General features: G+C 39.9%; 2 protein-coding genes across 3 annotated transcripts; one reads left to right on the top strand and one right to left on the bottom strand.

Moving 5' to 3' along the window:
• Positions 1-352: 352 nt before the first annotated feature.
• coq4 (coenzyme Q4 homolog (S. cerevisiae)) lies at positions 353-14,024 on the bottom strand. 2 transcript variants are annotated; one of them, XM_086152172.1, is made up of 8 exons: positions 13,981-14,024; positions 8,885-9,149; positions 6,232-6,387; positions 3,805-3,901; positions 3,617-3,719; positions 3,402-3,531; positions 2,968-3,061; positions 353-1,415 (listed from the first exon to the last, which is right to left on the bottom strand). In XM_086152172.1, exons 2-8 carry the CDS (start codon positions 8,973-8,975, stop codon positions 1,247-1,249), a joined length of 840 nt encoding a protein of 279 aa, XP_086008298.1. In that variant the 5' UTR covers positions 8,976-9,149; positions 13,981-14,024; the 3' UTR covers positions 353-1,246. The 2 variants fall into 2 exon arrangements, with proteins under 2 accessions (XP_086008298.1, XP_086008297.1); XM_086152171.1 differs by lacking the exons at positions 8,885-9,149; positions 13,981-14,024 and adding an exon at positions 6,997-7,327 and having other exon boundaries at positions 360-1,415.
• Positions 7,442-20,338, top strand: traf2b (Tnf receptor-associated factor 2b). Its single transcript, XM_086152169.1, has 11 exons — positions 7,442-7,575; positions 10,995-11,197; positions 12,864-12,942; positions 13,114-13,212; positions 14,751-14,912; positions 15,000-15,074; positions 15,253-15,327; positions 17,302-17,526; positions 17,607-17,910; positions 18,138-18,286; positions 18,373-20,338. Exons 2-11 carry the CDS (start codon positions 11,022-11,024, stop codon positions 18,589-18,591), a joined length of 1,563 nt encoding a protein of 520 aa, XP_086008295.1. The 5' UTR covers positions 7,442-7,575; positions 10,995-11,021; the 3' UTR covers positions 18,592-20,338.
• Positions 20,339-21,572: the final 1,234 nt, after the last annotated feature.

Here is a 21,572-nt window from a genome sequence, read left to right as displayed (position 1 = left end):
CTCTATATTTTTCTAAACAAGTTGTCTGCATACCCCGATGGCCAGTCAGTTCCATACAACACCACCAGGCGTCACTAATGTCCACATCTTCAATCTAACATTAGTTTCGTGAGAGATGACACGTTGCCTCTGGTGATGTTCAAGTTGGGTTCAATTAGGTGACAAGATCAGTCCAGGACCAGGGACAGCTAAAGAAAATGTTTGCAATTGTACAAAACCTAAATCTGCTGGACACTGAACTGTCAAGCCGGGGGTAAATTTTCCACCTCGTTATGACTGGCTTGGTTATATTATATTAATATAAAATTATAATATTATAATTATTAGTTTATGTTACAGTTCAATATCAAAGGATGAACCAAGAACTAAGAACTTTGCTGAGTATGTAATTCCACCTCAAGGCCACCACTCTTTACAACTTAATTTCAGGTGAAACATAGCCTCAGTTATTCGTAACGTTCTGCAGTAGGGGGATATTAACAGGTAAAAATTACGGAGCTGAAGTGTGAGAAATAACTACCGATAAACATACAACTTTAAAACTAGTTTGTTTTTCTCTAATCTTTATATTCTCATGTCACCTGACAAACTTAACGTCCTTTCTGTGGTCATTACAGTGAGCACAGTGGGGTTATGTACCAAGTAAAAAAACGAAACAAGAACAAATGACACCTGTTCCTTTCCCACATGCAAATCTCCCTCATCCACAGGGTGGAATTTTTCTGTTAAATAACAACACATTGCATATGGATCAGTTAACCACTTTAAATAAGATGGGTATAAAGACAGCGTCTGATCAGCGTTGGTGTTATCAAAAACATTCACAGGGTTTTTTTTTAGAAGATTTAATGTCTTTCTGGTGTTGAGTAAATACATTAAGACACATTTACAATTACAAGTGCACTTTGATGGGACAAATATCCTCCAAAGATCCAGATCAATTCACAGCAACACCTCAGTACGTGTCATGGGTACTGGTGAGACTGAGAGTGCATTTTCACAGGGACTAAATAGAAACCATTCAAAGGTAGGTGATTTAAAGGATGACACAACATGAAGAAATACACGGAAACTTTGACAAGTTTGACAAATGGAAAAATTTCCCAGCTTGGTTTAAACTGGTCAACATCCTGGTCACACTCTCATTAACCTTTCTGCTACAAAACCATTTCATATAAATAATATATATCTGTGGTTACGAGTCTTTGGGCCGATCATTGCAGGACCATTGCCTCAGAGGCTCCTCTTACTCAAGGCGGTGAGTGACTGGCGGGGGTTCGATGTCGAGCTCCTCTCTAAGATCTTCTACACTCTGTTCCCATCGTTTCTCATAGAAGAGGTTGAGGATGCAGCGAGCTCGCCAGCCGTTGCGGATGGACCACGGCCCCAAAGATGTGACCAGTGTATGTAGTCGGCTGGAAGACAGAAACAAAAAAGGGAAGTCTGAGTATGATGTAGCAGTATACACACTGACTTGCTGAGATCTACTTTAGTCTACAAACTCCCCCTAGTTTCCTGGTGACACACAAAAACTTAACATTGCAGCAAAGTGACACAGTGGTTTGCCCTTCCACCTCACAGTGAGCGGGACCTCTAGTTCGACTTCCTGTGTGGAGATTTCACGTTCTACCAATGTCTGGGTGGGGTTACTCCAGGTTCCTTTCACAGTCCAAAAACACGAACGTTAACTGGAGACCTCTAGCCCCTACACAGCCCTTACCTCACCTGAGGCCAAAGAGATAATATATGATTGAATTACTTTATCTGAATTAGTTGATTGAATTACTTTAATTATTTTTATTGTGTCCATCTCTTTTTTCATCTTGTTTGTACAGCACTTATAAATTACTATTTTAAAAGGATCTGAAAGCACAGGTGACTCTTAACAAACTTTCCTTTTAAGCATTTGTGAGCAGTTTCTCACAAACCCACACAAAGCACAGCAGAGACATGGAAAATGTCACTGTGGTTTTAAGATACCAAATCATCCCCAAATACTGAACAGTGAAAGACACAATGGATGCGTTAAAGCGAAATCATAAGGCAGCGTTTTCGCTCCCGCTGTGGTTTCCACTGTCTTGTCATTGAGCAGAACATATAGAGAAATATTCGAATCTTAAATGCTTTGAATCCCTTTTCATCATCCCGGACATTTTTATCTCACTTGGTGATACTACACAGCACAGCTGGAAAAACTGTCGGTTGCAACTTTTTACAGCTCACTCATTGTCTGGTGGAGTTTGGATCTCAAGTGACAACTGCTGATCAATGGGAACTTTTCAGTGAAAATCGCTATATGATATCTAGACCTGGAATCAAACCAGGAACACTTCTACTGTGAGGCTGGAGTCCCAACTACATGTGTTCTTCCCGCACCTTAAAGGGTTTTCCTCTGTATTTCCCCCATCAATCACGCAGACGATAGACGATAATTGAATGAATAGCAGAGATTCCTTTACCCCCTGAGAATAAAAATAAATAAATCATCAAGTGATTTAAGGAGATTGCATACTTGTATACTGAATATTGGTTCAGAATAAGCGCTATAATACTTGTGATGTCACAAGCATATAGGCATGCCTAAACTTTAATCACCGATAAGTGAACTGGAGGCCACACTCCCACATGGGACATTTATGTTTTCAAATACAGAACCAAAGGGTTATGATTAACTTTTTCCGACATCTTGCTGGAAAAAGACAACACACTGGTGAATTAAAATAGAAGCACATATTAACTCATCCGGTTTATTGTTCTGACACGGTAATGACATGAGTCACGCTATTAGCATTTTTCATGAAGAAGTATAGCCCAGCGTTAAAAGTGTGGTTCACAGAAGTTTGACTGAGTTGAATCGACTATAATTAAATTGATTTCACACTGCCTCAGAGCCTGGGAAACATCTTTGTTCGGGATCATGCTGCTGTAGTTGTAAGTGCACAGGGTGGAAAAACACTGACAGTTTACCTCCCATTGAGCCGGAGAGGTCCAAACAGCGCCCCAAGAGCACACATGGGAAGCCCAGTCTGAGCAGCCTCGAAGTATTTCACTGCCACTTCACCTGCCAGCACCAGGGAATTAAAAGAAAGACCATGAGGTCCGTAATGAAAGCAAAACTTTTGACCGAAAAATCGATCCACTAGTTCACAGTCAACAAAGTACCAGTATGCCATTTGGAAGCAAGAGCATCTGTAAATTAACATGCGGTTAAAATCAGGGCCACCTGATATATTTGATGACTTTTATGGAAGTGAATTTCTTGAAAACAATGAGCATTCCTTTCAAGAATATAAATATCCTGGATAAACCTTTAAGCTGTGCACAAATGAGACGGTCTCTTGAGAAGAAAACAATTGATTTGTGCCAAATGTGTGAAGAAGTGTGGCTTGTGTCAGACTCACCAAGCATGTTGGTGGGCATGCCCAGTATGGTGTGCATCAAGTCATGGACTTCTCTGTATCTCTGCATGACGTATGCTAGCTCCTCATCGTCCACAAACTTCACGTCTGCCCTCGAATCAGGGGTCACGTGCTAAGAAGGAATGTAGATATATGACCGGATACATGCGAGATTTCAAAGTGTTATATCGATTTTCTTCTTTTTAAAAAGTACTTACATTGTCCTCCAGAAAACGGAGGTATTCCCTCCCAAAAGAGCCATCAGGCAGTGAAGCCATCTTTTTCAGATCAAGTGTAGACAGTCGGATCCTGGGCCTCTCTCTGCAAAGACAAGTCAGTGACCAGCAGATGAAGACATTAAAACAAGTTTTCAAATAAGGAACTTCAGAAGGTCGCAGTGACTCACGTGAGAACAGCGTAGCCTTCAGGGTCATTCCTCATCTTGTTCCTGAGATTTACTAGAGCTTGATGTCCTGTTGTTTCTCCGAGTACAGCAACCATGTCTGTGATCAGAGTTTAAAGACATGGAAATTCCTTTATCCAAATACATTCCTTTTTTTCTACAGTTGTATTGTGTAACAGTATTGGGTTTTAATCCAAATGTACTGCAAACGGTTAAATGATCTCCATGTAACAAGCTATTAAAGCTTGCTACCTCCCACTATTGTTGTACAAGTCTCAGCTGACTCAGCTGTGATCGCAGCTCAAAACAGCATAATATTTAAAGTTTTTACCACATGTTCATTGTTCACTAGTCTGTTTGACATTTGTATAAATTATTTTAAGATTCCCATACATGATGTTTTTCTATCAGAAGTGATTTGCAGCTTCTTATTTCATCTTACTTGAAAAAAAATTTACTACTTTTCTTCAGCTTCTCAAAATGCAAACTTAAAAATGCCCATTACATTTCATGTCTGTCTCCTTCTCAAATGAAAAAGGGCTGCCCTGGAAAAAAGTACCTACAGCCTGAAAACAAGTTCTCATTTAACCAGGAGACAGTCAATGCAGAACTATCATGTTCCGGAAATTCTGGAACCAACCTTGACAAGTACTGAAAAATGAAACTGTTAACCACAAATGTTTTTTCTGTCAACATCTTACTCAAACAGGTTGCTAATGAGTTATTTTTTTGCCATTAAAAAAAGACCCATCTGCTTTTAGGATTTCGGTACGATATTTATGAGCAGAGGCAAAGGGTCACTTCTGTAATATGCCTTCAGAGATATTCTCCGGTATGATCATAATTTTGATGTATATAACTAAAAAACAGCAGCAAACTATTGAACTTTAAAATAGAATAATGCGTTTATCATCCTTCAATACCTTACTCCTGTCTTGCAATTTTTGTGACCAATTTTGTACAGATGGATGATTATAGATGGACATTTTTTTGACAGATGATTGGATCAAATTGGGATTAAATCAAGCACAGATATTTCCTGGGGGCTATTCTTGTCTCATGAAATATCTCAGCAATGAAAAAACTCAACATTGAAACCCCCTTCACTCCCCAAAGTTAATCTCTTCAATTTTGTTTTTAGATCATTCAATTTGTCAACATTTGGTTATGCTGTTGTAGTGGAGTACAGGGGGGGGGCAACATTGTGTTGGCCCTAGGCAACCATTGGATGGGGGCATTCAATCAGAGAAGGAAATGAGATGGTAATTTTAAAATTTCAGCAGAGAGAAATCAATATTTGGAGTCTCACCACACTACAGAGGCAGCTGTTAGCCCTTTATACCTTTAACACGATGTTCCCCGTCTGTCTAGAGAAAATGGTACTTCTCCCCACATGCATGTTCCACACTCATTCATGCATTTCCTTGAGCCATAACTTGTCTTTTCTACAGCTTTTCTGCTTGGAGATATTTAATGAAATATTTATGTGGGATGTTTCAAATGCTGCATATTTCATAGAGATTTCTGCCTATAGTTGCATTTTCAGTCGCAAACTTTTCAAAAGTAAAATCAATAGAAGCATATCTGGAGTCTTCTATGTCACAGGAGCGACTGATCACCCTGGCTTTTGATAAGTATTGAAAAAGAATTTCTCACAGCTGATGTAGAATGTGAAGTAGTGCAGGTGTTTTGTGACAGAAGGCATCATTTAGGGGAAAAGAATACATTGATTCTGTCAGGGTTCACACCTGATCCCAATTGTAATCGGCGCCAGCTGCAGCAGATGCCGCTAATTGAGATCCCTATAAAGGGCAGCGGCACGCTCTGCCTGCCGCCGGGGGATTGTGGCTCTCAGATCACCGCAGAGCCCTGGCATGACCGGACCCCAGGTGTAACCTCTGTGTCCCCCCCCCCCCCCCCCCCTCGTTATGACTGGACCCAGTCGGCCAGTGTAACCCCTGACCCCGTCTGCAACCTGTCCTGCCTGCCACCCCGTCTGCAACCCGTCCTGGTGAGACCCAGCCTCTGCAACCCGTCCCGTCTGCCATTTCAACGCAATAAAAGCGCTTTCAACCCATCCCTGCTCTGAAGGGTGGTTCCCTGCTCGAATCCGCCCCAGCGCCACGTGACAGATTCATACTAAAATTGAAATAAAGCATTTATTTCATGTTTCATCTGTGCTTATATTTTCAAAATGTTCTTTCTCATAATATTTCTCAGTATATAAGGCCTTATACTTGAGTCTTTGGGACATACAAACAAGACTTGTCCCAGGCATTGCCAGACCTCTGCACACCACTGTACTGTTGTTTTTATTTATGTTCCAGGAAAATAAACCTGGTATAATTCTCACTCTATTATTTTTTTAATGATTATTTCTAGTTGGCCTTTCATTGCTCTGCAACTGTCATGGTGGAGTTAATTTCTTACCATGTCTGTAGGGGTTCTGCAGGGCAGTGACACCAGAACCAACTGCCAACAAGGCTTTCTGGACACTGCTAGTGGGAATGTGTCCAGGATAAAGCTCTCCATAGTAGGTTTCTGTAAACTTATATCGGTTGTTCCTATGATGTTGGACACAAACAACTGTGGGGCAGAAAAATGACACATTTATAAAAAAGCTAATGCACTTGACTTATTTTGTTATTCATTTTGTTATTTTGTTTTTCATTCTCTGCAAGGGCGGGATGCAAATACAAGGCACTGTGTGTTCAAACCTGACAGGGGAATGTCATTGTGGAGTGTATTTTGATGTTGTGTTGCCATACAGTACTCATTTGGTAATTCTTTTGGTCACAGCAAGTGTGAAAATCTGTCTTTTTGTCTCAAAGGCGTTTGTGAAATATGAACGTTTAACCGTGACCACATTATGTCTGATCTTTTCGAGAACCAAACCAAACCGTGGCAGCTAACTGAAGTTAGCTCCACTATCGACACAGACACTATGTAGGGTAGCGCATTCAACAGCACAACACGGATGGCCACAATACATTGATTAAGTATTGATATTTTTCGAAATACAGTTACAATATTTGACGTTTCCCCAAAAATTTGTGGCCATTAGACGTTAGTTCGTAGCCCCTTTGACCTTCATTATCATATTTGTAATACACAAACAATGGAGAAAAATATATAGTTTCCTTTTCAGCTATTATTTTCTTTAAAAATAACGACCGTACGAGAATAAGCTCATACCTTTGGACTTGAAATTGCCGTACCCGTACTTTGTCAGTCGCCAAGGTTTACTTAACTGTAGCATTGCTAAGACATTTGCGCATGCGCCGGCCACCACCGGCTTTCTACGCCGACTCGCAGGGTCGCCGTACCTGTTTTGCTCTATTTTGAAAGCAAATGTCGTAGAGTTAGATTCATTATAAACACGACGCGCTGAACGGCCCTCCCCGCCATGACATTTGCGAAAAATACACAACTTTTTTTTTAAAGTGTTAATAAAGGCACCGAAGTCAGTTGGGAGTTCAGCGAATACAATGTCCAACGGCCAAATAGCTACCACCGGTGCTACCATGCGTTGCTAGCTGTCGTACGTTACGGAACTTGTCGATACTAGCGAAGCTAGGTGTGCTAGCGCTAGCGGGTTTGTTTTTAGCAGGAAATAATGGCGGCGCTGTTGGTGGTGTAAGTGACAAGTCTACCCCACTAGCGCCGCTTGGTTCGTCATCTTTCGTGACGCGGTGGGGTGTGGCGACAACCACGTAGAAGTTCGGGTCTAGTTCTCCCAGTCTACTACTTGGAACTCGACTTTCTGCCAAAAAGGTGAGTCGCTATCGAGTGGAGGACACGGGCTGGTTCAGCAAGGACGGTGGAGATGTTCACTGTGTCGGATACACCGCGGCAGGACAGATCTCGGCTTTCCTAACAAACTAAACCTATAATTTCTGTGTTGTTTGGGGATTTCAAGGTCGATAGTGCAGTTCGTGGCGTTGTCCTTGTCTTAAAAGTAACTTTGAACCCACCCGGTTACGTTCACACAAAAGTCTTGTTTATGAATGTGTCTGATGTGATGGCTGGTGTGTGTTTTACCATACAGTTGCATGAATTGTGTACAGGAGGTATTTTCACTCCATTTGTCATTTGCCTCTCTTGGTTTCCACAGTAATGGATTGTGTGTATTCATGAACTTTACTATGTTCTCGTCGGGACTGTGATACTTTATGCGAAGCTACGTCTCTTGTTTGTTTTTTAGACCGGTTTTGACATACAATGGTTGCAAAAGCGACAGGGAGCACAGGGTTGTGATTGTACAACACCCAGAAAAATATTAAGCAGGGATGATTATGTGAACTTGACTTGTCTGATATAATTTGTAATCACAGATTATATTTTCTCTCAGAGACAAAAACATTTCAGGATTGCCATGAAGAGGAGAAGTGAAGGATGTCATGAACTAGGGTTTTTCTTGTGTTGAGCAATACAGTGGCTTCAAATTAAGTAATAGCATTAGAATTAAGATGTTAAAGAAATCCCAAATAAGGATTTACATGAATGAAGGATTAAAATTTTGAGCACAGAACAATAAAAGTTAAAAGTCCATTATTATATTCTGGGCTTGTATTTCAACAGTTAGAAATTTGCAGATGTAGTTAGTAATGCTTGAAGCGGTTCAATAACAGTAATAATGTTTAATAAAAATATTCCTCAGAGTATTTGACAAATATGTTTTTCAAAACTTGAACTAATTTGGATATTACTATCGGGCTGAAATTCTGCATTGGCCACATTTAACTGAGCTATTAATATTTTGATCACAAGGCTTTCTATAGAACTAAATCTGAGATGCTTAGAGTGAATATGAAGGGGGCTGTGATAAGTATTGGATGATAACTGCTTCTAAAGAATTTGTATGCATTTGGTTGCTTTTTTTTCTTACGTAGAAACCAGATTTGATCTTATAGCAGCCGTCCCACAGTTTACATTTCTCATTTTCTCTCTGTTATTCTGCCTGGGTTCTCCCAATGTTCTCCCGCCTGGGTTGTCTCCTTGTTCACCTGTCTGGGTTCTCTCTTCATGTTCTATTCATGTCCTCTTGCCTAGGTTCTCTCTGTGTTCTTGTTCTCCTGCCTACCTTCTCTCCACGTTTTCTTGATTGGGTCTTCTCCACATTCTTCCATCTTTGTTCTCCTGGTTTCCCTGCCTGTGTTTTCTCTCTTCTCCATGTTCTCCTGCGTGGGTTCTCTGTGTTGTGTCCATATTCTCCTGTGTGGGTTCTCTCTTTTATTGTTCCTTCCATGGCTTCCTGTATGGGTTTTCTGGGTTCTTTCCTTTGTTCTTCATGTCCTCTCGTATGGGTCCTCTCGATGCTCTCCTGCCTGGCAACCACATCTTAAAACCTACCAATGAGAAGAAATGCAAAAACCAGGGATTTGAACACCCAGCCCTTTCACTGAATTAGATTCCTACATCAAAATCATGTGAAGAATCCAGTGTATGTGTAAGCGGTTCAGCTCACAGAGAAGCAACTCACCAAAAACAGACAGTTTTCGAGCCAGCTAACTCTTGGTGGACCAAAAGTTTTCTCACATTACTAAAGTTTTGTCACTGATGTAGTTCAGCATTGTGAAATCTTCACAAGAAGGTGGGTTAAAAAAAATCATTGCTTTGTGTCAGCATAATTATAGATAATGTCCCTTGCAGACATGCCGTTGTCAATTACTGGGTGAAGTCGCCCACAGCGTTAGGATTTAATTCAAAAAGAATAAACTTTTCATTGATGTGCAACCATGAAAGATGCATTTTTAATTTACTGACATGCAAATATGCAGTCTTGAGTAATTTGTTGGTTAGTTCCATCATACACTGAACCGCGACTTAACTGGTTAAATAGTTTAGATGTGTTGCATAGTTATAATTGTACTTTATTTGACAGTTTAGTACTGTGGTATTACCTATAACCTAATGTTAGTTGAACAAATACTCAGAGGGATCATTTGTGGCCAACCAGGGAGACATCATTGTGGCAGAATGAATCATTGCCCAAGAGTCCCTTGAATTTCGGCTGTAATTACGAGCCAGGATTTTTTTTTCCACTTTCATGAGCTTTGTTAGTGTGCTTGACTGAGAGTAGGTGACTTTCAAACAGTGGCAGAAGGTGTTATTGAAGTTTTTTGCCAGAATACTAGTATTGGTAGAAAAGGAGTTCATTTGCACAACAGTTCTGTTCCTATTTGGTCTGACAGGGTGTACTGAAACGTAGATGTATCATTCAAACATGTGAATCATGATATGAATGTTTTCACAAAAAACAATAAGCACTTGTCACATGACATTTTCATAATTTCCCATGACATATGTCATCACGTTTTGACAGAGAGTCCATGCTCCCTAAATGCTAAACATTTTCTCAAGTTTTCTTCTGATAATGAATAAATATAGTATTAACTGGGCATTATTTGCAGGAAGTTGATAGTACGACGTATCCTTTTCCTTCTTGTCAGGACTAATCCTGCCTGTTGAACTAGTCTGTGTTTGCCGCTTTGTATCTGTCGACCATGACAAAATTATGTAATGTTTTTGCAACGTCATTAAAATGGAATATCCCATAAATGTCATTGCTTTAATGCTAGTTATCTCTATGTGGCAGCACAAGAGGTATCAAGATTTGTCCATCATTATTAAAGTGTGTCCTCAGATGCGTTTAATGTATCATGTAGACCACAGACCTCTCATGATACAGAGCAACATTTGGATGATCAGGTGGTTTTTGAAAGCTGTTTATTCTGGCATACTCCTCAAGAAATACATGCAGGTGGATTTAGCAATTGAGCATAAGACTTGAGCAGTTCTGCCTTTAATAACAGGCTTTCAAAAGTCTGGTTTCCCATCTCTAGTGTTATTATGTGGCCTGGACTTTGTTTTGTTTCATCTGCCAAACTTGCTTCATGTTTGTGAGATTCCTCCCTTTTTGGTTTGGCAAAGTAAAATGCACAATAGTCCCAGGTGAAGCATTGCACTCTGTTTTTTCTTGTCCGTTTTCGAACTGTGATGTTCCTCACCTTTCAGATTAAGGTTGTACTGAGAGATGATAATATTCTTCCCTCGCGTCCACACCCTTTTACCATGATTTTGAGTTTTATGCAAAATACTTGGGTTGGTGATGGACTGGGTTGGTTTGGGTTGTGCTGTCCCCGCAAATGTTTTGATGTTTACAGCTTCTATGTTTGGTTTTCATCTTCAAGGTCTTGCACCAAGGTTGATGGAGAAGAATGGCCCGAATCTCGTTGGATTGCCCCAACTCCTTACCAGGGATCCCTCTCAGTGTGTTGTCAGTGCCCATGGAGAATAAATACAAATGTCAGCAGTGTCTCCAGGTCCTGAGGAAGCCTGTCCAGGCTCAGTGCGGTCACCGGTTCTGTGTTCATTGCTTCAAGCTGCTCACCAGGTAGACAGAAGGTTTTCAGACCACCCACAACCATGTGACTTGCAACCCCCTTACTCTAATGCTTACCCTCTAACTGAACATGCTTCAGCACATCCTGTGTCATTGTCGCAGGGGATTTTTTTTTTTTACTCAAGACTAATTACATTACACCAATTCGTCCATCACATGACTGAATTCTTTCACTGAAGTCACTGTATCACAAGGATCTGGCCATGCTGATTCATTTTGAAGGTGTTCTTCTTTTTCTGCTTCTTCCAATTTCAACCCGTCACTCACATGCATCATGAATTACTCAAAGGTGTTTGTTGTAATTTTGTAATAGGGGACACCTGTCCCATTTCATTTTGTAATTCAGTAAATCGCCTAAACTGATTCTGATTCTAAATGGGACACCATGAGTCACTGGTGCATTGAGAAGCAGGTCTGCAAACCATCCATTCAAACCAAAAGTGATGTACAGCCAGTGGCCCGAGGAGTGTCATATGGATTGTTCACTCTGTTAGACCGATGAACTACCTATTAAGTATTCTTCAAATTAACACCAAAGCACCTGAAGCAGTACCTTCTTTCTTTCCAATATGGCGTTGATTAAAATTGCACATGGAGCACTGAAAAGTGACCAAGATGCTTTGCAGTGTAGATACATTTATTGTAAATATAAACACTACCACGTGTCAGTTAACCTTCTTAATCACCATGCATAGTAATACCCAATAAAAAAAATAAATTAGTCAATTCTAACAACTGAAGTAATTTCATGGTTTATGCTAAAACGCTCAGTTGAAATTTTAATGGAAGACAATTTTTGCAGTGCTGCTCCATCAAGACACCAAGGATAATGTGCATATTAACTGTTGAGACACTTAAGGTCTGAATGCATGGTAATGCCAAGTCTTGCCATACTGCAGAGGGAACTCTGATACATTTTGGCTATTTAAATCTCAATTCTTCTTGTCATACGTTTGTTTAGAGTTTGGACTTAAAGAAAAAACTTTTTGCTTCATGAAAGACCCCTACGGTGCCTTCATCTTCAGTTTATCGTTTCACTTGACTACATAGTTTTTAAGTAACTGGTTATATAAAGTGTCACTCCAGCAGGAGGGACAAACTTGTTTTCAAATTTACAAATAGCACCTTTGACTGTTCACTAGTGTATCACTTTTTGTTAAATTACATTTTCATCCGTTTAATCAAAAACAGAGACAGAATTTAATACATTTAAAATAACAACCGCAAATGCAACCGCAATATCAATATGTTGAGCAAAAGCCTGTAAGTCAGTCTGTGTATAGTATTTTTCCAGCACTCATAAAGTAACGTATCTCCTTTCATATGAAACATCATGATTGTCATGACATCTAACGTCTACAAAGAAATGACGTGTGCTTCCTTTATGATGACCATTTACCCACTGTGTGTGTGTGTGTGTGTGTGTGTGTGTGTGTGTGTGTGTGTGTGTGTGTGTGTGTGTGTGTGTGTGTGTGTGTGTGTGTGTGTGTGTGTGTGTGTGTGTGTGTGTGTGTGGATGTGGGTGTGTGTGGGTGGGTGTGGGTGTGTGTGTGTGTGTCACACACATTTTTCTAAGTCCGGTAACAGATCTGCAGATAAATTGATCAAAGGCCAGAAATTTCGAACTGTAAAGTGATAAAGCTGTTTTATTTGCCAGTTCAGGGCCAAAGCCTTGTGAAGCCTGCCACCAAGAGGAAATATACGAGGAGCCAATCTCTATTCTAAATAGTAACGAGGTCAGTTATAAATTGAGAAGTATGCAACAAAATTTGTTTTTGTATGTGAGCCTCCTTCCTTGTGATCTGATCATCATCTTGCCCAAACAGCACACAATGCACCTACTGATTGTACCAACTGTTGTGATGAGTGAATCACAGAAATATTTTTTGTGCTTTCCCTTCTGACAGGCATTTCCAGACAATGCAGCTGGGCGTGAAATAGCAAGCCTGCCTGCAAAGTGTTTGAACCAGGGCTGTGGTTGGACAGGCTCTATAAAAGAATATGAGGTGGCGTATTATCTTCTGTCAGTGGGAATGTGCTTGTGCTTTTTGTTTGCAGTTCTCTATCTCTGAATCATATAATTCCAAAACCAGTAATGTGTTAATATTTAATTTGCCTTGACTTGGAAAACCCTCTGCTGTTATAATACTGGTGCTGCATAGCTGCAGGAAAAACAGGAAGTGACTTGGGAAAGTCCCCCTCCTACGTTGCAGGTTTGAGGGCAGCTGATCTGGAAAGTACCCGAACATAAAAGGCCATTTCACTTGAGATTAGCTGGTCTGTTGAAAGAACATTACTTGATAATGAAACCGACAGATGAACTAGTTGACAGTGGACCTACTTTATTTGAAATGACACTGAAGAATGAAGTGAAACTGATTTAAATAATGAACTGTGAACATGGACTGTGGTTTACGTAAATCCTTGGTCTTAATCCCTTTTAATTTAGTGTTGTTTTTTTTTTCTCAATACAATGGCTGTTGTGTGTTCTAGAGAGGGATATTTCTGTACTTGGAAAGTAATTTTTTATTATGGAGGGTGTCTTCTTCTGTTGTGTTTCTGGCATGTTTGTGCTCTTAAAAAAATTAACGTGACAGTAGTTTCTTGCAGGTTTGTGCTCTTAAGAAAATGAACACAACAAAAGATCTAGATAAGGATAACCTTTGGCAGGAAAACTTAAAGATGGTGTGAAACAGGTTTTAAATGAGGACATGCTGAAGATAGCTTCACCTTTATGAAGAGAGAGAGCAGCCAGGAGAAACAGGCGAACCTACCTCGAGTTCTTGCGCTGTTGCTCCAGTGTGGTATATGTAGTTTCTGCGAAAGAAATATGAATTCACTCAGCTCCGCCTCACACTCAGCTCCACCCCCTGGAACTGTTGGCTTTATTGTGAAATATCAGCCAGTTTACTGATTGTCTTTTCTGTGATTTACCACACTTGAACTATTATTTGGGGGGTTTATTGTGCTTTCATTTAACATATCATGCAGCAGTTCCCACTTGTTTTGGTCTGATTTACATTTGTCCATTTGTTCATACATTTGTTTGTGTACACAGGGATGTACACTTGTTCACATATCCGTGTTTCTCTTTGATAAACCAACAAGTGCATGTGTCTGAAACACAGCGGAATACGATACTCCTGAAGATCTAGTCTAACCTGAAATAATCTTAGAAAATGACCTTTGGAACACAGTGCTAACCTTGTTGATATATATGTAAAGAAATAAAATTAAAAAGAATTTTACTTTTTATGACCTTTTATGTAATATCAATGGATATAAACTGGTTTCTCCATTTTTCTGTTAACACACTTTGTTAAATGTGTATGGGTGACGCACATTGAGTCACTCAGGTGTCATTTGAAAAATGAAAAAAAAAATTCTTTGATATGATGTCCTTGTCTAAATAATAGAATGTCAAACAAAAACGTTATGTGACACATTATCTTCTCAGAATGTACTTGCAGATGTTGCTGTGCATGAGAAAGAGCAAGGTGCGGCTAATCATCACAAATTTTTGGATTTGTCTTTTCGATTCCAGACTCAACACGAGGGTCGCTGCGAATTTGAGCTCATCCAGTGTGAAGCCTGTCAGGCCACCATCCTTCGCTCAGAGAAGGACAAACACAATGAGAGGCACTGTGAAGCAAGAACGCTCAATTGTAAATACTGCAAAGTCAGTTTTAACTTCAAAGAGATCAAGGTGACGCCAGATTAGTGATCATTTTAGTCATTGCCTGGTCTGAGGTATACAGACAAACAATTTTGACCCATTTTTTGCACATTTCAGGCTCATGATGAGGTCTGCCCAAAGTTTCCCTTACAATGCAAAGACTGTGGCAAAAAGAAGATCTTACGAGAGAAGGTCTGAGTTTACGCAATCATGCAGTGACATCAAAGATAAATCCACTTCAGTATTTAAGGCGATTAGACTTCAAGTTTCTATCCAACCCTTTTTGTGTTTAGTTTTACTTTCACCTCTACTTTGACACACCGTCCTGGCATTCAAGTAATTCTGTCTCAATTTCTGTCTTCTCTTTCAGTTTCCTGACCATATCAGGTCTTGTGCAAAGTCAAAAAGTGCCTGTCCATTCAGTGAAGTGGGCTGTAAATTTATGGTAAGTACATCAACAAAATCACAAGTGATCTTTACCGTCGCCACTAAAGCAGGTCAGCACACAACTATTTTCCTTTTTTGGATGTAAGAGGAATTTAGGTAATTGATTAGGAGACCTGCTTGAAGTTAGGTAATGTAGATAGCCTTCACATAAAGACAGGCATTAAGTGCGTGAGCCTGACCTCCGGGTCTGAAACTTGGAATTATACATAGCAACCTGTAAAGATAATATAGTCCTTAATGATCCTACCACAAGGAAATTCAATTGTTATAGCAGCATTACAGGGTAAAAAAGTGTGTAAATAGTAATAATAGAAAGAATATGCAACTAAAGAGTAAAGGTATAAATAAACAAAGACTGTGCAATTTATACAATAGAATAAAAAATATGACAATAAATAAAAGAAATGCCTTGTGCAGGGAATGGTTATAGAAAAAAAATGGTGTACAGTAGGAGACAGTGGGTAGTAAAAAGGAAATTATCAGAGGTAAGGTGTCCTGAAGAATGTTAAAAATATAAATATAAATATTACACAGATAAGAGTAGTAAGTAGAGATGAAGGACATGTGGAAGAGTTCCTTCTTACAGCGTGGATTCAGGTGTCTGTTGCTGAAGGAGCTGCTTAAAGCCCCCAACAGTGTTGTGCAGAGGCACCCCTGTCTCCTCAGAGGATGGAGATGACTTTGGCTCTTCTTAATCAGGATATCTATTTATTTGGATGACTCCAGTGTGTTAGTGAGGTTAACAACCACGATCTCCATGTCCAGAACCCGGATTTTCACCAGTGCAACTTGGGATGCTCTCCTCCAGTTGTCAGTCACCATTCCCTTTGCGTTACTGGTGTTGCACTGCAGGTAGTTCAGATCACACCAGGCAACAAAGCTGGTGATTATGTGCCTGTACTCCTGATAGCTCCCCTGCAACACACATCCAACAATGGCCACCTAATTTCTGGAGGTGGCATCCATCCCTTTTGTATCTGTAGTCTGATATGTGGAGGGTGAAGAGGAACGGAGGATAACACTGTACCCTGCAGAGCCCCCGTGCTGCATATTACCAGATCAGATGGCTACCTGATAGACTCAGAACTTTTTAGAGGCATTTTTTTCCACTTACTGTGGAGTTGCTGACATTCAGCAGGCTTTGGTTTTGAGAGCTTTACTATTCAAAGCACAGGGTTACATTCAGACAAACACACACACACCAATGATTTCCATGCAAGGCACTAACCAGGCCATTGGGAACAAGTGGAGGGTCAGTGTCTTGCCAAATGACGCTTCAGCATGTAGACAGGGTGAGCCGTGAATTGAACCACCAACCCTCACATTGGTGGGATGCTCTACCAATAGAGCCACATCCACCCTTTTTAATCTAGCTCACCTCATATCTTAGCTTACAGCAAACTACAGAGCAGAAATAGTAACATTTTTGAAAGTCAAATTGAAAGATCCAAACCTGGTTGACTTCACTGGGCAAAGACAGTTCTACTGGCCATAAATTAAAATCAAATAACTCAATTAGAACTCAAGCAGCAATGTCTCTTAAAGAGCGGTGCCACCCTCACATACTATGAATTCAAACACATATACTTGAATGATAAATGAATGAACATTGTGAGGAAAATGAACAAGTGAGGGCATTGGAGATGCAACTGATGCCACTCTCCTCTGTGCACCAATAAAAATTTTGCATTATTTGAAAAATATTCCACTGACTGTTGAGCTGTCATGCTGCCAAGTCACTGTACCCACACCCACACCCAGAGGAATGTTTATCAGTTGTTGTCACTTTGATATATTGGGAAATACTTTGTCTATGTGCTTCAGTTGCCACATTGTTGATATGTGACTATACATTTCTGTCATGTAAATAAAGAAAGCTGTGCTTTTTTTTTTAAATTTGCGGTCTGAAAATTAAAGTTTTGGCCCCTTAGGTTTCTCTTACCACATATACATGTCATCTATTCCCTCGTAGATGGAGAACGGGAAACTCAGCGACCATGAGCACAGCAGCACCATGGAGCACTTGCGTCTGCTGCTGGCCATGGTGCAGTCAATAGCTCGCACAAGTGCAGAGGCACCTGGTCCCAGTGAGTGGCAAGAAGACTCTGGTCTGGGCCTCTATCGGGCTCCTGAGGAGGGAGTACCAGAGGGGGCCGGAGCTTCAGCCTCCACTCAGTCTATGGATCTGGACAAAAAGGTTGGCATCTAGAATTTGGTGCTCTGCAGAACGGTAGTAGAAGGTTTTGCATGTGAAAGTTACTTTTACTATGTTGACAGGTTACTGCCTTAGAGAACATTGTATGCGTCCTGAACCGGGAGGTGGAGCGCAGTTCTGTCACGCTGGAGGCGTTTTCCCACCAACATTGTTTAGACCGAGAGAAGATTGAAAGCCTGTCCAACAGAGTGCAACAGTTGGAAAGGATACTGTCAGTGAGAGATCAGCAACTAAACCAGTCAGAGCAAGTGGTCCAAGAGCTTCAGTTTTGCACCTATGATGGAATTTTTGTCTGGAAAATATCTGACTTCTCACGCCGCAGACAAGATGCTGTGGCAGGTAGGGCGCCTGCCATGTTTTCACCAGGTAAGATTACAGACCAACTATTCATTAGTACCACATATTTCATAGCTCCTTTCTTTGTTTCAGGACTCTGTCCAAACTAGAGGGTTCTTTTGTAGGGTGTGTCATGTGATGATGTATGACTTGGTCATCAGACAAAAAAAACTCCATTCTGCTACGCCCTAGTTGGATATGTGAAATACAAAATTTGCGTGATTTTGCTCAGCTTATATCTTATTTCTTCTGTCTAGCTTTTTACTCGAGCAAATATGGCTACAAGATGTGTCTGAGGCTGTACTTGAATGGTGATGGAGCAGGACGAGGAACGCACCTCTCCCTGTTCTTTGTGGTCATGAGGGGCAGATTCGACGCTCTGCTCAAATGGCCATTTAGCCAAAAGGTCAGAAAAAAAGTCACCATTTTCTGTCTGAAGTTACAGCAAACAAGTGTCTGAAGACAGGCCCTCCTCCGCTTCTCTCTCCTCAGGTCACCCTGATGCTCTTGGATCAGAACAACAGGGAGCACATCATCGATGCCTTCCGCCCAGACATCTCCTCCACTTCCTTCCAGCGCCCCACCAGTGAGATGAATATAGCAAGCGGCTGCCCGCTTTTCTGTCCACTGGCTAAACTGGCAGGCAAGAGCCCCTACCTACGAGATGACACCATTTTCATCAAGGCTATCGTAGACCTCACAGGCTTATAGGTGTGAACTGTGGAAGTTGCACCAAAAAGTGAAAATCAATTATTTCATAAAGTGTTAACAATGAACCCTTTATGACCTATTATATAATATGAGTGACATAACTTTATTATAAGATAACTATGTTATTATTATATTGGAATATTTATATGGAATACATCGGACGGACAGAGACGTAGAGTTTTGATTCGTCCTGTGTGTTTTCTCTTGTCTATGTAAAAAAATACATAATGAAGATATGAGACATTAGCTCAGGCACAAACAACTATAAAAGATGTGAGGTGTCATTTATAGCAAAATATACAACCATTTAAAATCATTTATATATATCCCTATATAATTCCTGCTTGATTAACATTTATCATAGTTAATCTATATTTAGCTCCCCATATTATATACAGCACGTTAAATCGGTTTCCTTTCAACTAATATTTCCTTGTTATATTTTTAGAATAAACATGAGCAGTATGTTTATATACTCATGCTGTTTCTAAACAAGTACGTCACAAATTATTACTTAAAATTAAGTATTACACCTGACCTCGAGTGCAGGACAAGTGGTTTATGCCCAAATCTTTGACTGATACAAGTAAGAATCAAGGTTAAATGCCTGACTTGCCCGGGGCTTTCAGGAAATCCTTACTCTTATTTAATATCTATACTATTCGTCTAAATTACAAATATCACATCTTCAGGTAAATTTCCCACGACTGAAACAAGCCTTTACCTCCATTCCTTCTGGCCCTGTGGTGGGGGGGGGAGTAGGTGCTGGTTTCTACAACAATAAGAGATGTATTTGTCCATCCAGACCCCTGTAATGACTAAAACCATAACTTTGAATGTGCTGACTAGATACCATGGGAAAAGTACTTTTTTATCAATAATATTTTACTTTTCTATCTCTACGCTTTTGCAAGGGGTGGCATGGCTTAGGAGGTTTGAGTGGTTATCCTCGTAGCCTTAGTTCAATTCCTATACTACTATAAGCCTCCTGAAGTGTTGGTTAGCAAGATACTGAACCCCTAAACTGCTCCCCGCGCGCTATTAAGTTCTCTCTCTTGCTCACGGTTCATCCATGATGGGTTAAATGCAGTGGTCAAGTTTCCCTTTAGATTCATCTTTATGTTACAATTCCTGAATGTGAGTGCTAAAATGGGATGTTAGACCCTAGCTATGGGGCAAAGTCTAGCTTTAAGCTAATAATTTGTGGATTAGCTTTTTTAAAATATTTATATATGATAAAAAATGCGAATAAAGACTGTCACAGACAAAAACATACAAGATGTGAAGAACAAGGGGTAGATAAAAAAAAAACAAATGGCTTTCAAAAAATATTTTGTATAAGACTGAATATAGTTTGCAACATTGTCCTGCCAATGAATAAATGGGGGTTGAAATGAATGCCTACATAGGACGTGCCGAAAATAAGGTCCAAAAACAGACAATCTTGGCATTCATGCTTAATTCAAAAGATGCCTAATTCTCCCCAATGAATCTTTCTCTGTAACGATTGCCTGAGAAGTCAATGGTGACTTCAGGGAAGCAAAATCAGTGGGAGGAGTTTAAAAAGTCAAACTAATCAAAAATAAAAATTGTTTTCCTTTTGTTTTTAAATGAAAATGAGTCATTGTACTCCTTTAACATTGTACCAACGAATTGGCCACCCTCTCCTTTGACAGATGTCTACAGTTGTGATTGGGCTTTAAAATGTATGTAAATGTCAAATTAAATATAGTTTGATTAAAAAAACATGTTTGGTATCAGAGTCTTTCTTCTAATGATCAGTACATATCAATAATACCAATGTGGTTTTGTGTGCTTTTAAATAGTAGAGGGAGGCGTTTATCAAATCGGCTCATATGCTACTACAATGGCGCCCTCTTGTGTATAATCTGTCATTTCATTTTTGCTAAACAATTTGTCGCACGTTGCTAAATTAATAAAACGAAAGCAACCAGTTCCCATTGGTACAAGTTGACAAGCCAGAGAGGCCAGACTGAAATGGTTGTACAGAAGAGACATAGTAGCGGAAGAAGGATGCTAAGGTTGGAAATACCAGGCATGAGGCCCAGAGGACGACCGCAGAGGAGATTTAAAGATGGGGGGGAAAGAGGACCGGAAGTTAGTTGGTGTGAGAGAAGAGGCTGAGATGGAGGAAGCTGATTCACTTTGGCATTCCTCAAGGGAAAGCTCTCCTTATAAATAAAGAGTTCCAATATTTAGAGCTGAAAAAGTTGATCAGACATGTTACTTAATAACATCATTTATTCTTGACTACTTCGCTAACATTTGCACTTTTCATCTAGTTTTATTGTATTGTGCATAGTCTTGTGCATAAAGTCAATGCAATTTGGAACTGAAAACCAGAGCCTGATTCCTTGTAAGTGTGAACAAGAACTACTTTATCAATAAAGCTGATTCCGACATTCAATACATCATATTTTGACTCTGTGGTTGAAATTCAGTGGCAGAAAGGATGAGCAAGACAAGTTTTAAATCTATTCACTGTTTGATTAGAGATATACCATGTGCAATTTAAAAAGTGAGCCTGATATTATCTACATTACCTGGGACGCTTCAATGTTGTAGATGCAGGAGCTTTTAAGACTACATTGAGGCACGGATAAAAACGAAATCTCATGAAATCATAACCTTTGGCACAATATCCTGGCAATTTTTATAAAAAAAAGATCCCTGTCAGACTGTAATTATCCTGGCTAATTATCAAAGTAATATTTAATCCACATAAGCATTTGCATCAATGCTATGGAACAATAGACCAAATTGAGCTTCACTTTACTCTAGTAGTAATTGTTTCATAGCTTGTATTTTTTAGAATTAGTTAATATGGAAAATTGGGTTAGACATTTACATTGTCAACATGCTAACGAATTGTACAGCACGACTACTATTACCGCTAATCGATATTAACATTAGTATCGTTTGAACATTACTTTAAGTAGTATTAAGATGTTTATATCGCT

The sequence above is a fragment of the Fistularia commersonii genome, chromosome 9, assembly GCF_037954325.1.
Source record: "Fistularia commersonii isolate RoL2024-O1a breed Wild chromosome 9, RoL_Fcom_v1.0, whole genome shotgun sequence".
Lineage (NCBI taxonomy): Eukaryota > Metazoa > Chordata > Actinopteri > Syngnathiformes > Fistulariidae > Fistularia > Fistularia commersonii.
Note: the sequence above shows the minus strand (reverse complement) of the source record. Positions and strands in the feature narration are given on the sequence as shown.

Excerpts from the sequence above, each read along its gene's own strand:
- coq4 (XM_086152171.1), bottom strand. The coding sequence starts at position 7,327 with ATGGTAGCACCGGTGGTAGCTATTTGGCCGTTGGACATTGTATTCGCT. Across the intron at positions 3,062-3,401 it reads CATGCCCACCAACATGCTTG|GTGAAGTGGCAGTGAAATAC; the intron begins GTGAGTCTGACA and ends TGGTGCTGGCAG. Across the intron at positions 1,416-2,967 it reads CCTCTCCGGCTCAATGGGAG|CCGACTACATACACTGGTCA; the intron begins GTAAACTGTCAG and ends TCTGTCTTCCAG.
- traf2b (XM_086152169.1), top strand. The coding sequence starts at position 11,022 with ATGGCCCGAATCTCGTTGGATTGCCCCAACTCCTTACCAGGGATCCCT. Across the intron at positions 11,198-12,863 it reads TGCTTCAAGCTGCTCACCAG|TTCAGGGCCAAAGCCTTGTG; the intron begins GTAGACAGAAGG and ends TTTATTTGCCAG. Across the intron at positions 15,075-15,252 it reads AGAAGATCTTACGAGAGAAG|TTTCCTGACCATATCAGGTC; the intron begins GTCTGAGTTTAC and ends CTTCTCTTTCAG.